The sequence below is a fragment of the Capra hircus genome, chromosome 2 (assembly GCF_001704415.2).
Source record: "Capra hircus breed San Clemente chromosome 2, ASM170441v1, whole genome shotgun sequence".
NCBI lineage: Eukaryota > Metazoa > Chordata > Mammalia > Artiodactyla > Bovidae > Capra > Capra hircus.
Genome location: NC_030809.1, coordinates 57,096,545 through 57,112,055, shown reverse-complemented (window position 1 = coordinate 57,112,055; position 15,511 = coordinate 57,096,545). Strand labels below are relative to the sequence as shown.

Below are 15,511 nucleotides of genomic sequence, written 5' to 3'. Positions count from 1 at the left end.
TTTGTAAGGCTTCCCCAAACAGACATTTGCTTTTTTGCATTTCTTTTCCATGGGGATGGTCTTGATCCCTGTCTCCTGTACAATGTCATGAACTTCAGTCCATAGTTCATCAGGCACTCTATCAGATCTAGTCCCTTAAATCTATTTCTCACTTCCACTATATAATCATAAGGGATTTGATTTAGGTCATACCTGTATAGTCTAGTGGCTTTCCCTACTTTCTTCAATTTAAGTCTGAATTTGGTAATAAGGAGTTCATGATCTGAGCCACAGTCAGCTCCTGGTCTTGTTTTTGCTGACTGTATAGAGCTTCTCCATCTTTGGCTGCCAAGAATATAATCAATCTGATTTTGGTGTTGACCATCTGGTGATGTCCTCCCAATAGCGAGGTGCAAAGACCTCGGGACTCAGTCTTTGCTTACCTGGCTGGTCTTTGGCTTCAGTTCCCCAGCTGCCATTCAGATAGTTGCAGTTGCTTTATTTATGAATTCTGAGCACAGGCGACACTATTATCCAACATGAACCTACATGTATTACAAAATAAAATGTTAAACTGTTACAGTAATCACTGCCAGCTTCTATTAAATGCCTTTTTTGTCCCACTGTCATTATGTAGACATTGCCTCTTTAAAACTCTGGTGTGTAATTGTTCTTGCATCCATTTTACAGATAGGGAAACTGAGACTAAAAATTTCCACACCTGGCCAAAGACATTCTGTGAAGAGTTTACTTCTCATCAACATAAGACATGTTGAGTGTGGAATTTTGATTAAAGCTCTATAACCAATGAGCAACCCACTCCAGTACTCTTGCCTGAAAAATCCCATGGACAGAGGAACGTGGTGGGCTGCAGTCCATGGGGTCGTGAAGAGTCTGATGTGACTGAGCGACTTCATTTTCATTTTTTCTTTCATGCATTGGAAAAGGAAATGGCAACCCACTCCAGTGTTCCTGCCTGGAGAATCCCAGGGACGGGGGAGCCTGGTGGGCTGCCGTCTTTGGGGTCACACAGAGTCGTTCACGACTAAAGTGACTTAGTAGCAGCTATAAACATTATCTAACAAAAGAGAATTCGAAATACTTTCCACTGTGTCAAACAGGCAGCTCTAGTAAAGACACCTGGAGTGTTTTAGGCTGGGAGAAAGGGGCAGAGCATCTGCATTGCACACCTCCAGGGGGCAGTCTTGAGTTGTGTTCAATCTGGGTGGTAATCCCAACTGCACACACATTGCACAGACTGAGGTGCCCTGAGATTGCAGCAGAGATGAGGGCTGTCAGGTAAACAGCAGTGAAAACCCCACAGAAAAGACAGGAGAAGGCCAGGGTATTTCCTTGGACAGGGATTTAAAATAAACGTGACCTGTTCTGGAGCTCCCTGCCTTTCTCTCTGCGGGGTGAAGAGAATATAATGCTATATATCACACAACATTCTTTTTGGTTGAGATGGGTAGAGTTCATTTAACCGGAGTGTCAAAATCCCTGTCGCTTTTAGTTGCCTAATAAAGTGAATTCTCCAAACACTCCACTCTGTCTGAAAGCCTCAGACAATGGTGATTCAAACAAGCCACATGGTCTTTACCCAGCATCCTTTTTTTCTAAGAATCTTTCCCAAACATAAGCCCATGGATTGGGGCAGTTGCCCTAAGGCACGAGGAGGCCAGGAACTCTCCGCAGGCCACAAAGGCTCCGCGGCTCATAGGATCCGCCAAGACTCCAACGCGAGTCTGGCTCTATTTATTTGGTCACCGTCCGGGACCGTGGCGACGGGGAAGGCCATCCGGGAAGCCCATCTTGTCATGTCTGGGAGCTTTACAACCCACACACAGGGTCATTCTCAAACACAACCTCTATCTGTTAGCTGCAGATAGAAACAGAAACTAGTTAGAAAAATGTGATTCTCGCGCAGAAAAGTCGGAACACAGAAGAGTTCAGAAGTGGGCGGGTGTATGTGTTTAAAAAAAAAAAAAATGGGTGGGAACCCCATCAGCCAAGTCTGCAGAAAAAACTAAATGAAGTCTGCCTATCTCGGGCCGGAGCCCCTCCCCTCGGTCCGCGCCGAGGAGTGTGACACAGGTGCCGCTTCCTCCGGCCGCTGAGGGTCAGGAGCGGCCGATCGCGACCCTTGCCGCGGTCCCCCTGGCCGTGCCCCGCACCGGTCAGCGATGAGCACTCTGCTGCCGCTGACCACGACCCAGCAAGGTGAGTACCCGCCGGGGGAGGGGGGAGGACGGGAACCGAGAGGGCGGGAGGGGGGCGAGCCCGAACTCTGGCCAAGCAACCCAGGGACTCTGGCTGGCGCCCGGTGGGCGAGGGACCCACACGACCGCGTCACCGAACATCGCGGGAGCCCGGGCGTCGCAGCGCCCTGGGCATCGCGGGGTCGGTGTCCCCCGAGCCTGGTGCGCGGGCTCTGCGCGCCCCGGGCCTAGAGAGGCCACCTCCGTCCCCGCGGCCACCCGCTGGCTTTCTGTTTCTTTGTGTGGTGGTGGGGAAGTGCCTGTGGCCAGAACTTTTCCCCTAAGAGAATGAAGAGGGAGAGACAGATCGGTAAGCAGCGCAGAGAGAAAGTACAACAAGTTGTTTTCAGGACTGCGCTGGCAGGAAGGTGGAGGCGCGTTCTGAGAAACTCGGAGTTAACTCTGCTAACTCCCGACCCCTCTCTTCTCCCAGGAGGGCGGGAACCAGCCACACGCAGATGTTGCAGGGATCGGCTCGGCTCGCCTTGACCGTTTGGGCGGTTGTAATTCTTCAGAGCCTGTTTTCTCTTTTTAAAACCGGCACATGCTTTCTTAAGGACAGGAAATCCCTCAGGGATTCTTTGTGATTTTTCAAAAGCAATGTTCAGAAATGTTACTGGGCCTCCCCCAACCCCACCCCCTCCCCCGGCATTGAGCTTTTGCAATAAACATTAAATTTTCATTTAAAAAACAAGCAAACAGACAAAAAAAAAAAAAGTGTTGATCACTCCTCCCTACCCTGGCTAGGTCTGATTCTTAGAAATTGTCAGAGAGGAGACTGAGTCTAATGTGATACATTTAGTGGTTAACAGGGTCATGATTATGGGTACTGGAGACACACTCCATTTGTTTGTCTTTTTGGAAAATGGTTGTGTGGCCTTAGGCAGCAAACTTGAGCCCCGGTGAGCACCGCTGGGTCTGTCTTTGTGCACCATGTGCCTCTCTGTGGACATGGCCATGTGTGTGCCCATGAGGCGCTCCGAGTTCCTCCCTGCCTGCTTTTGGACCATGTGTGCAACTTATTACAGGAACTTGAGGCAAGCCAACCTCCCTTAGCTGCAGTTTCATCATCCTTTGTGGGAAAAATAGGATAGTGTGCCTGTTTGGATTGTGAGAGTTGACACACATCAGTGGCTCAGCATAGAGATGAACACATGTTAAGCGCTTAATAAATGTCCAGCCTCTTTATCATACTGAGGATCCATGAGCTCCTGTGAGTTAGTGTTTACCTTTGTGTATGTGTCTGTGAGTGTGAGTTAGACACTAGTGAGTGTGTGTCTGTGTGAATCAGATACTATTTAGTGTGTATGTGTGTCTCAGGGCCAGTGTTGAGGGGACAGGACACTGTGATTTTTCTAATTCAGGTACCAAGGAAGTGTAGGCCTACAGTCCTTCCAGTCTGGAGAAGATGCATGCTTATGGAGCCTTGCCCTCCCCCAACCCATCCACTCACCCTGTCCCTCTACATCAGTTCTCCAGGATTCAGGTTTCAGACCTTGACCCTTGACCAATGACTGCAAACACTTCTCTTCCAGAACTGATGGAGATGCAGCCCTTACTTGCATACCATTCCAGATTACCCTTAGGATTTACTTTCTGGCAGGATCTCTGCCGTGGGAGAACCATGGGGCTCTATTTCTCACCACCGCTGCTAACTCAGGCAGGATGTGTCTATATCCTTCCTGTCTCAGTTTACATCACTACCCCACCCCTAGAACCAGATATTACAACCGAGAGGACCTGCTGCTCCCTCCCAGCCAGGCCTCCCCTACCCAACTAGGTGCATAAACCCAAAGGCCACAATTATTGCGGAGGAGTTAAGTGCAGAAATCAATCGCCTTGCCCTTGATGGAGAGGGATCAGGCTCAGTGAGGAGATGGCCAGGTCTGGCAGCTTTATATAGAATGCGCTACCTCTGGCAAAAGCAGGGAGGATTGTGTTCAGTGCCAAATGACATTCCATCAAAGCTGTTGCTCAACCCCTCCAGATATCCGTGGCTTTGGGGAGTCACATGGCCTTGGCACAGCCAGCAACTGGACCTTCCAAGGGTGCGGAGAGTTGGCCAGTTATTTCTGGGGACTTGCAGTGCCTCCAGGGAAATAGGAATGTGGGGTAAGAGGTGTCCTATGTTTGCAGTGGGAGCTCACCAGCCCATCTACCATGGGGAGAGAGAGGCCCTTCACCAGCAAGGAGTAGCTGGCAAGTCAAGTCAGTTTGCCTTTGAGTGGCAGGTATATAGTCCATCAAATGCCCTTCTGAGACCCCAACCTAAACACCTTCCAAAGGGTGAGCAAACACAACAGGCACTCTTAAGCACAAGCTACAAACAAAACAAGAAAATTTAAACAGGTGTTTGAAGAGATCATAATAGGAAAGGATACTTTCTTCCCATCTCCAGGGCAGGAACTTTATACATTTATGAGAAACTTTCTAGAAGTATTGTATATCTATACAATTACTTTTTTGTTTACAACATGAAACATGTATTCTACTTTAATCTCTTTTTTTTTTTATAAGACTATATTTTACAGAGTATACTTTCTCACCATATATATAGATCCATCCTTCTTGGAGCTGCATAGTATGAATATGAATGGGTTATTTAACCAATTCCTGCAAAAATGGACATTTGTGTTGTGTACAGTCTTGGATTTCTTTTTTTAACCAGACACAGTGCTGCCATGACAACCTTGTAAGTAGGGTTTCATATGCATATGTTTATGTACATTTAGGATACTTTCCCTCAGAATTTAATTTGGACAAAAAGTATTACATGTGAAATGTTTTTAGATACTGAAAAATGCCCTTCAAAAGGACACATGCATTTCTAACACTTTCTGACAGCCAATGAAAATGGTGTTTTCCCGCATCCTCACTCACACTGTGTGGTTTTTATCTTGGCCAATCTGTTGTGTAACCCATGTTGTCACTTTTGAATGTGCCTCTGTAATTACACGTGCTTTTGCACTTCTGTAAGACACTGTGTTTCTTTTGCGGAGAAGTACCTGTATGGCCTATGCCCACTTCCTAGCAGGTTCCCTACCCCCAATGAGGAAATATGTCCCAGAAGTTAAATGAAGTGTCCTGTCTCTCATAGTGAGTGAGAGGGTGGACCTGAGCCCCACAAGTGCTGTGCTGGGGAGTCAGACTTGATCTCCAACACTTACTGACTTTGAGGAGATATAGGAGACCTCAGAGCTTCAGTTTTCTCATCTGTCACTGGGAGTCACAACAGCTACTTCTTGGGAATCGTGTGATGAACGAGAGAATAAGGGTCTGGCGCTGTGCCCAGTCATGTGGTATTGGCAGATGTTGTTGTTAACAGAATTTAGCAAACCTGACCTGCAGGTGCTGATCATCTCCAGAGTCTCCCTAGCAGAAAGCAGCTGAGTTTGCTGTTGATAATGTAACAGAAGCAATGTCAGTACCTACATGCCTAGGCCCATGGTCCAGCCTTGCCTGGGTCATTCCTCCACAGACTGGACTCTAAAGCATATTCTTCGCTGTTTTGCAGATGAAACACTGGAGGCTGGAGGATGATGATCCTCAGGGCTTCCTGGTCCCCAGGGTACAGCCAGGCTGTGGACTCAGGCTATGAGACCCCAGGGCCAACAGAGGCTAACCTGAGTGGGGTATTAGGGTGCATGTGGGCCTGCTGCCCATGTGTGCCAGGCAGGGCCTTCTGCCTCCCACAGGCCATGAGAACCATGCCCAGGAAACCAGGGCTGTGCCTTTGCACAGATGCTTAGAACCTGCCAACCACACCATAGCTTTTCACCCAGGCCTGTGGTCCAACCTCAGTCCACCACTACTTGCCATCACCCCTTCTGTGTGGTCAGGCCTGACCCACACTGGGCCAGCTGCTGCCCTCCACAGTCAGCGTGGACCGTTCCCTAGGGTCCTTCCTCCTGCCTGGACCACCCTGTCCCTCCAGCTACACCCTCACACCTGCCTGCTTCAGGCCTCCGGGCTCTCTGGGTACTGCCCCCCACCATACACACACTTGTACCTGCTGGTCAGTTAAGGCCTCCCTGGGTCCTCCTGACACCAGAAAACCACTCACTGGGGCCCTGAGGACACTTTGCAGCCTGAGGAATTTTTAGGTCTGTCACATTTTCAGGAATTCTAACTTCTAAGAAGCTCTGTGACCCCAACTGCCCCCTACCACTTGGGGCCTAGCTCAGCAAAGTGCTCAGCCAGCAACTCAGACATGAACAGGTGACTACACAAACCACCCAAGGGCCAACACTCCTGGGCCCATGTCCATTCGAAGGGCCAAAAACACCTTTTAAAATCATCTGCTCAATAGGTCCTAATCTAGAACATTGCAGTGGACAGAAAGTCAAACCCAAACCAATTCTAAGAACATGCTAATGGGCCCCGGGCATCACCACCAAACTCTTCTACTCTACATTCACTGATTGGTATTTCATTTTGACCTCCTCTGCTCCCCCACCTGCCCTCCCCATCTTTGCTCAGGGTTTCCTTCAGAGCATTATGTAATCTGAACTTCTGTGGGAAGACCACTTCCTGCCCTTAGTCGTTATAAACTTTAATTTGGGTACATCCTTCCAGAACAAATGTTAGTGTGCAAAATCTTAGCCAAGGGCAGATACTGTCAAGGGTCAGTTCTTTCTCTCAGGTCAGCGGGAGCATGAGCTCAAGACGCTGGGCTCCTTCACAGGCTGAACCTCGCACAACTCCCCTCACCCTCCCTCTGGCCACTGGAGAGCCTGTGTGCTGGTTCCCTGTGGTCAAAGACAGCCACTGGCCTGCCTCTCCCTGTGATCTGTATCAAAGCATCACTGGCTGCCCATCTTCCTGCTCTGAAGTCCTGCCCTTCCTCTTGGCCCAACATCTTCTCCAGCTCTCATTCATGACTCTTTAGGATTGATAAATTGCTCAAGACTCAGTGTGGAGAAGGAAGTGGCAACCTACACCAATATTCTTGCCTGGAGAATCCCACGAACAGAGGAGCATGACAGGCTACCGTCCATGGGGTCACAAGAGTCAGACATGACTTAGCAGCTAAACCAGTGTGGATAACTTTGTGAGTTAAAAACCCCAAGGGTAGGGGCCCAGTCATCAAGAGCCCCACCCCACCTCTGCACATACAATATGGTGAGATCCACTATCTGGAGTTTGACCAGGTGACCACAGTAAATATCAGAGAAAAGTCATCTTGAGTTTCCAGCAGGAAGGAGGGGATAAGTGCACCTGTTCTTAACAAGATCTGGCCTCAGGGAAACTTAACCAGAGCTGATCTGATGTGATACTGTTAGAGACTAACTGACCTAGAGGAAGGGAAATTCCCACCTCCAGCCCATGCTAGCCTTCTGTGCCCACCTGCAAGGAGAGAAAAACACTGAGGGACACTTGTGAAGTTCCCAGTCCAGAGAGATGGGCTCACTAACAGATAGACCTCATTAGACCACAGGGTGCTCCCCTTCCCCTACCCTCCACCGCCCCATCACAATAGGTCAACCCAATATATCACATCTGGCTGCCAAGAAAAATTACAAGACATACAAGAAGACAAAACACACAATTTGAAGATATAAAGCCAGCACCAGAACCAGACATGATAGATATGGGAATTATCACACTGGGAATTTAAAACGACTGTGATGAATAACTCTTTATGACACTTTTGTTATAGTCTGTCTTGTATCTGCCACACCTCCCTTCTCTTACTGCCAAAGCATTGTGACTGGTATACTCTCTTCTGTTCAGTGGATGCACCCGTGACCCTTGCTGGGTCTCTGAGGAAAGGAGCCTTGAATTTGGGGCCTTTGGGAGGAACATGCTCTGAACAAGGATGCCCCATCATCTCACTGCACACCTAACGGGGGTATTTTATCTCCACTGTAATGGACTGACTGGCACGTCACTTGCAGGGAGCACAGCTGGGACCCCCCACCCACCTTCTCCTTCATACAATGCACACTTATATGGGAGTTCAAGTATGCAGCTACCAGCTGACCCTGGACCCTGGCACACACACCCCTGAACCCTGGAATGGAGAGTCTTCTTGTTTTATTTGTAGCTGTGGACACATATTTCAGCCATGTCTTACAGTGAGGGGGATTGTGGTTTGCCAGATCAAAACTAGATAAATCGTCCTGCTGATCTGCCTTTTGTGCTGGGTTCCTATCTGTGACCTCTGTGTTCACTGGACAGCAAAGTCCCCGGCTGTGAAATGTCCTTTCTCTTGGGATGTTCACCATACACACAGACTTTAGCAAGTAGGGAGTTCAAGCTCAGGTCCCTCTGCTGTATCTTATGAAGCTGTTTAATGCAAATACACTTGGCCTCAATTGTCTAGTGACAGGGAGGTTAGAAGACCAGCTTTAGAGTTCAGGCATTGGGTTTGAATGTGGATGGGCTCTGACTTGACTGTGGCCTTGAACATAGTGCTGGCCCCCTTATTCTCAGCTCATGGGTAAAACTCCTGATATAAAGCCTGGTCTGCATTTATCACTGTCCCTGCCTGAATGCTTTATGGTGTCCTCAGTGAGTTCTGGCTCACTCTCCACTGTACGGCTCCTCTCCCTATTTGCTCATTGGCCACTGAAAATACCAAAGACAGGAGGCAAAGTCTGCCCTGGTTCTAGGGCTCCAAATGAAGCCCTCAGACCTAGCACAGAAGTCACTTTTGCAATAGCTCTGGGATACTGTGCCCTTCTGTTCTAGGACAGCTTCCTCCAAGGGGTCTGTTCTTTCAGTACTTATCACAGAGTTGGCGAGGTAGGGCAGACAACATGTGTTCTCTCCCACCAGCTGTGTGACTTTGAACCAACATTTTACCCTCTGCAGCTTAGTCTTCTTAGCTAGCATCCGAGGAGAACAACCCTTGCTCCCTCAGCTTCACTGCCTGCTTAACAATAAGAGTCTTGGCTGTCTTGAGGAAGAGTAGGCTCCTTAAAATCATACATGAATGAATGGATGGAGGGATGGATAGAAGAGATGGGTGGGTGGATGGAGGAAGAGAGGGATGGATGGATAGATGGATGGATGGGTGGGTGGAGGGATGGGGAGATGTGAAGTTCCAACCAGTGTAAGCAAGTCTGATCTACACAGAGAGTGCTGTTGCTCCCATATTCACCTGCATCTTTCCTGTCCTGTTAGCCCTGCCCCCTCAGTGGCCCACAGTGGCCTCTAGCTCAGCCTGATGCCTTGCCCCTCCCAGCACTCCTTGTGCACCCCAACCTTCATGCACATGGGGCTCCTTCTCTCCCACCTGGCCTGCAGCTGCTCCACCTCTCAGTGTCTTTCCCTTGATGTTGCCATTGGGCGAGTGCAGAGCTGGTGTCCCCTCTCTCCTGGGTGGGCCCCCTTCTCACCACTTCCTGCCTCCAACCCATGCTTGAACTCCTGCTACGAAGCTGGGCCTTCTCTCCTTTGGTTGTGCCCTGGGATTGACTTGTCATTTGAATAGCTTTCCTTCAGTTTCTGCCAAAGTTCTCAATTTAGTGAATTCAGTTCTGCTTTAGCTGAAAATCCCGAGTTGTCTTTTTTTTTTTTTAACATTCTCTTTTTTCCCCCTTTTCCACAAATTTTATAAACTGACCAACTGTCTCCCTGACTCAGAGCATAAAAAATTGGCTGCACTCTGCTTAAGTTATCTCATTTCACCCTCTAGCAGCCCTACGGTGATTATTTTATCTCCATTTTGCATGTGATGATATAGAAACTCAATAGGCAACGTGAGTTGCCCAGAGCCACCAACCCCTCGCTCATGCACAGCAGGTGTTTCTATGAGGGACTCAGCCAGGGCCACCTCACACATTAGGCACAGCACTTAGAGCTTTTAGAGAACCACAGAAAAAGGTGTTTCTTTTACAGTCAAAAGGGGAAAATGAACTTTTAAGACTAAACCTTGTATTTGTCTTCATATCAATGTCCCCTCTAAAATATGATTGTTAATATGGGGAGTGGGGAGAAAGGACCCAGGAAGACAGAGCACCTAGGCCCACAAAGGCCACCTGGTTCAGCCCATCCAGGCCCCAGGACCTGGTGCCCACCGGTCCCTGCCCAGTGCCCACAGCCCTGACCCTCCTCTGCAGGGCTTCCATGTCAAATCCTCCCGCTCTCCCACTGCCCAGCAGTCCTACCCACCCCAACAGAGGAAGAGCTCCTGGGCGGCTACCTTGGCTCCCCCATGCCTGCTCTTTGCCTCGACCCTGGGAGATTGCCAGAATCAAAAGGAAATGCTTGAGGATACCCAGAATACTCCCTTAAAAAAAAAAACAAAAAACTTTGGCAGCGCAAAAAAATTTATTTCCTCAATCACAGATCGAACCCGTGGCCCCTGCAGTGAAAACCCAGAGTCTTAATCACTGGACTGTTATGGAAGTCCTATCTCTGTATCTCCATCTCTGTATTTCTCTTAACCTCTTGCCTTTTTCAGCCGTGAAATTAGGCTGTTGTTCTTCACGTCAAAGTTTAAAGGTTTTTTCCTGTTTCACTGTGAAAGAAGCAATTCGTGTTCATTGTACAATTATACATAAAAAATCAGGAAGGATGTGGGAAGAGTCTCTCTAAGCAGAGGTGATTTTCAGATACCTACAGGATAGCCAGGTGACAGGAGGAAGGCAGTTCATAAAGAGACCGGGCAGAGATACAGATGGAGGAGCTCAGTGGAAGGAGGCCACCCAGTGAGGGGCCCAGGGGGGCAGCCATGAAAAGCCTGCTGGGCTCATACTGATCACTGTGGATGGTGGATCTCAGCACAGGTGCAGAGGCAGGGTGGGGAGTGCAGTTGGCCACACCCAGGAAGGATAAACAGGGTACCCTGTTCAACCGGAAGATGTTACTCAGATGTTGTTTTTCAGTCACTCAGTCATGTCTGACTCTTTGTGACCCCATGGACTGCAACACATCAGGCTTCCCTGTCCTTCACCATCTCCCCAGATGTAGATTTTATTAATTCCAGCTTAGAAACATGGAAACTGAAGTTCAAACAGGCTATTCCCCCAGGGCCCCACCGGGCATCACTGGCGCTGTCTGGCCGCCAGCCTGGTGTATCCGTCTGCCTCTGGGATGTGGCAGACGGCATGCTGGGAGGGGTTGCCCATGACCCTGGGAGTCCAGTGGTCTGCTCATCTCCATATGTCCCTGAGTTTATTCTCCTGCCTTGGAAGGAAAGGCCTTTCTTTATCCATCCCACATGGGGCCAGTTGTTCTGTCTTTGCCCTCCTCAGTGAGCCCCCACCTGGTGGCCGAGCAGCTGCTGATGAAATGCTCCTTGTGGCCTGCGAGGGCTGGGCTGTGACGGTTATACCAGCTGAGGCCAACCCACACACAGGTCCTACTCTTCCTCAGGGAGGCAGTGGGCAGCTGCCTTCAGGGTCGCTGCAAGGGCACCCAGAGAGAATAATGCCCCCACCAGTTCCTGGCCAATTCCTGGAATGCCTGCACCAAAGACCCACCCCTGCGTTGGCAGAGTTGTCTTTTGTTGAAATACCACCAGCCGTGGGACCATTCCTGCACTCTGTGTTCTTCTTTGCTAGGCACTCTCAAATCCATCTCCTTTCTTCATTCAGGAGTCACTAATTTTTGTTTATCCATTCTGTATATAGAAGTCTACATATGCTTACCTCAACTTCCCACTCCATCTCCCCTCCATCCCTCTAGCCCTTGCAATCAGCAGTCTGTTCTCCTATTGTATAGGACAGAGAACTATATTCAATATCTCAGGGTAAACTAGAAGGAAAAAGAATATTTTAAAAGGGATGCATATATATGTATAACTGAATTACTTTGCTGTACCAGCTGTAATTAACACAACATTGTAATCAACTATACTTCAATTTAAAAAAATAAAGAAAAAAAGGAGGCACTACTTGCCTTCTCTGGTAGGTGAATAAAGTGAGATGTTTAGAAACCCTCCTCAGAAATGTTAGGAGGATTACACAACCAGATGTAGTATGTGGAGCAAGGTAGGGGTGCATGTCTCTGATTCCCTTGGGAATGCACTGTTTTTGCCACAGAAATTCACTCATCAGGTTCTTAAGTGGGGACAGGATGATGTAATGGCTTTGAGGAGCTGATGCTGGGACCATAGGGTCACCAAAAGGAATGAAGGCCATCCATCCCTGAATCTCCAAAAGCAGTGGCTTCCCACCTGGGGTCCCCACCTCCAAAACATACACACATTAAAAAATAATGTCACAGCTACAAATCTCCATTGCAATTATTTTCAGGAGAAATGACATTTCTACAAAATAAATTGCGAGATGAAGTCTGGAAATATGAAAGAGATAAAAAGCCCATCTGTGTAGTGGAGCTGGGCGGCCTGGCAACTCCACTCCAGGACCCCCTTGTGATTGTCACTCTCAAGTCATGGCTGGACACCGAGGGCTTCAGTAACCCAGTTTTCAGTCTCCTGGCTGGTGCGTCCCAGAATGGCCACCTGAGGTCTCATTACTATTTGTTGTCAGTGATGACATTTGGGGGCTTTCGGAGGGTCTGTCCATATTAGACATTTTCATCACATAAAATACTCTCACTGCGGTTAAATTGAGGACGGTATGGCAACTCACTCCAGTAAACTTGCCTGGAGAATCCCATGAACAGAGGAGCCTGGCAGGCTGCAGTCTGCGGTTACAAAGAATCGGACACGACTGAAGCGACTTGGCATGCGTGAACATACATGGTTAAATTATTTGCCTACAGTCAGACTGCAGCATACACCCAGCTGTCCATTACTTTACCAGTTAACCCATAAGAAAGGTTGTTATCAAACTTCGAGGCTCCGTGAAGAAAATCTTAAAAGCTAGAAACTATTGGGTCGGCCAAAAATTTCGTTCAGGTTTTTAAACTCAAATGAACTTTTTGGCCAATCTAATAGATAGATGATTCCATTAGGGAAGCAATTTATCCATAAGCGTTTACTAACGACCATGTACACCCCTGGTTCATCAACAGAAACTTGAAGACTTCTATGTATCCCCCCTGCCCTAGGGATGCAGGAGGAGATAAAAAAAGTCTAGAGAAGATCCTTGTCCTCAGAGCATCGTTGGACTTCTTGGTGCAGCAGAACACACATCATGACAGGAATAAAAAGCATCCAAACCCCTTACTGAGAAATTTCTTAGCAACTGAATTCAGGTTCCAGATTGAATTGCCTGTGTCTTCTTCTGAGTCTTCATAGCTAAATAGATATCTAGCAATTTAAAGACTAACTTAACTTCTCAAATATAAATTGCTATCTAAAATTAGTTAACATTGACAGCTAATGTTAAATTATGGTGTATTTCTCCTTAACTTGGCATAGGTTTATCTTGTTAAGACTTTTTCCTTGAAGAACTTGTCAACACACAGCCTAAAAGTTGAGAATTATGTTTTATTTGGTGGATAAATCTGAGGACATAAACCCAAGATGCAGCCTCTCAGATAGCTCTGAAAGACTGCCCCAAAGAGGCAGAAGGAAAGCCAGGATATATAGAAGTTTTTCAACAAAAGACCAAGTAGTTGGAACATCAAGTAATCAAAAGATTACTGTTTATCAAAGAAAACTAGACATCTTAAGTTAATGAATTCAGCACTTTTCTGTGTCTGGGAAGATGCAAGAATCTACGTTCACTGAATTAATTTCTTTGATATGCACCTTAGCTATGTGGGGCCAGTAGCCTGTGCTTTCTTATCCTGGGTCTCAGAGGGGTGGCTGCGCAGCAGTGCTAGATGGCAGATGTCCTGCTTCCGTCCTAAGTTCCCTCGGGCCTTACTCTCTGAGTGACTATGATGAGATGGCTTGATGGCTGCAGCATTCTTTGCTTACTGATGTGGCAGGCAATATTTTAGTTCACAGACCAACGTTCATTGTTGAGAATGTTCTAACTCAGGGAATGACTGAAGTTAAGACAAGGTGAAAGAATGTTAAAATACAGACAATAGTGCAAGTGTATGGGGTACCTGCTGTGAGCGTGGATGATCTGATGTGTCACACGTGCTGAGCAAATGTTGGTTCAAAGTATTCTTTCCTTGTCACCGTCTTTCTCTGTGAGATGGGTCTGTGGATGGTGCCTCCCTCCTCTGGGTGTAGGACAGGCTGTGAGCAACAGGGCTGTGATTTGAACCCAGGTGCTCCAACCCCAAGGCCATCTTTTCAGCCCTGCTCAGTATCACCATTTGTATGTGTAGACAGTGGCGAGTTTCAAAAGAGAACAAAATTCTCTGCCGCAGCAGTGAAAGAAGGTTGGTTCCAATGGGCTTTTTAACTACGCTTATTTATATCAGGCTTTGGTCACTACTCCTAGGTCATTTCCTATTTAAGAATCTTGGAGCTTCTGAAAAGATCTTCTGGAAGATGCTATTTTTAAAGAACTAACTCGAGTAAAATGACATTTGTCACTCACTGAAAAGGCACATAATGCTAGAGAAAGTCAGAGTACATCTTTGAAGACATTGCAGTCAAAGACAGATGAAATCCATGGTTTTCCTTCAAAGTTCAGACACCCTGTGAGACTGTGTTTCCGGGCTGTTTATTTCCTGAGGCTTTGGTCTCTGGCCAACTGTTCACTGTCCTCTGTTCCTTTGGTAAAAGCCACAGGGTCACACTGCCCAGAGGCACAATTATCTGGGTTCCTGCCCTAGTGCCCTGGGGCTCTAGAAACAGAGGCCTGACTGTCTACGCAGATAAAAGGTTGACCGCTCACTGCCCTGCTTTCTGCCTGGGGTCTCCAAGGTCCTCCTTTGAGCTCCCTTGAGTGGGACCCTCCTCTAAGAAGAAATGAACAGAGGATGGTCATTCTCCTTGGCCTTGGTTCCTGACGTCTCCTGAGCCAACCAGCTCCACTCAGGAACCCTTGTACAAATGCTTCCCAGACCTCCTCAGGCCTCCCTGGAGCAAACCCGTGGTGTAGCCAGGCTGTGACCACTTGAATAAGCAATTTGTTCTGGTCTCGATCTGACATCTCAGGACTCAAGATTCCCTGGAAGGACCCTCTGTGATGAGGCCTCTCTAATCAGTGCAATTGGCCAGGGGAGCTGCACAGACCCCAGTCAGAGAGGGCAGGCCATAGCCTTCACTGCAGAGATGGCCTTGAACCTGTGCAAGGTTTAAATCAGAGGTGGGACCTGCCACTCTCATACTATCTCATCAGCCACTGTTTTAACCCCACCAATAACCAGTGTAGGTGAACTTGAGTTGGTGACTCACTCTCTCTGGCCTCCACGGCCCTGGTGCCTGCATCCTGTCGTACTCATGGAGTGTTCAGGACACAGTGAGCCATGGATGCAGCCAGACTCTGGACTCTGTGCAGAGTGGCCAC

The 15,511-nt window shown here is 48.0% G+C and overlaps 1 protein-coding gene across 2 annotated transcripts in view; it reads left to right on the top strand.

The window, feature by feature from the left end:
- GYPC (glycophorin C (Gerbich blood group)) overlaps positions 1,781-15,511 on the top strand; it is a 46,959-nt gene continuing 33,228 nt past the window's right edge. For both annotated transcript variants that reach the window (XM_005676275.3, XM_005676274.3), the window contains exon 1: positions 1,781-2,199. In XM_005676275.3, the coding sequence (XP_005676332.1) occupies positions 2,163-2,199 (37 nt within the window). In that variant the 5' untranslated portion in view covers positions 1,781-2,162. The remainder of the gene's footprint in view (positions 2,200-15,511) is intronic.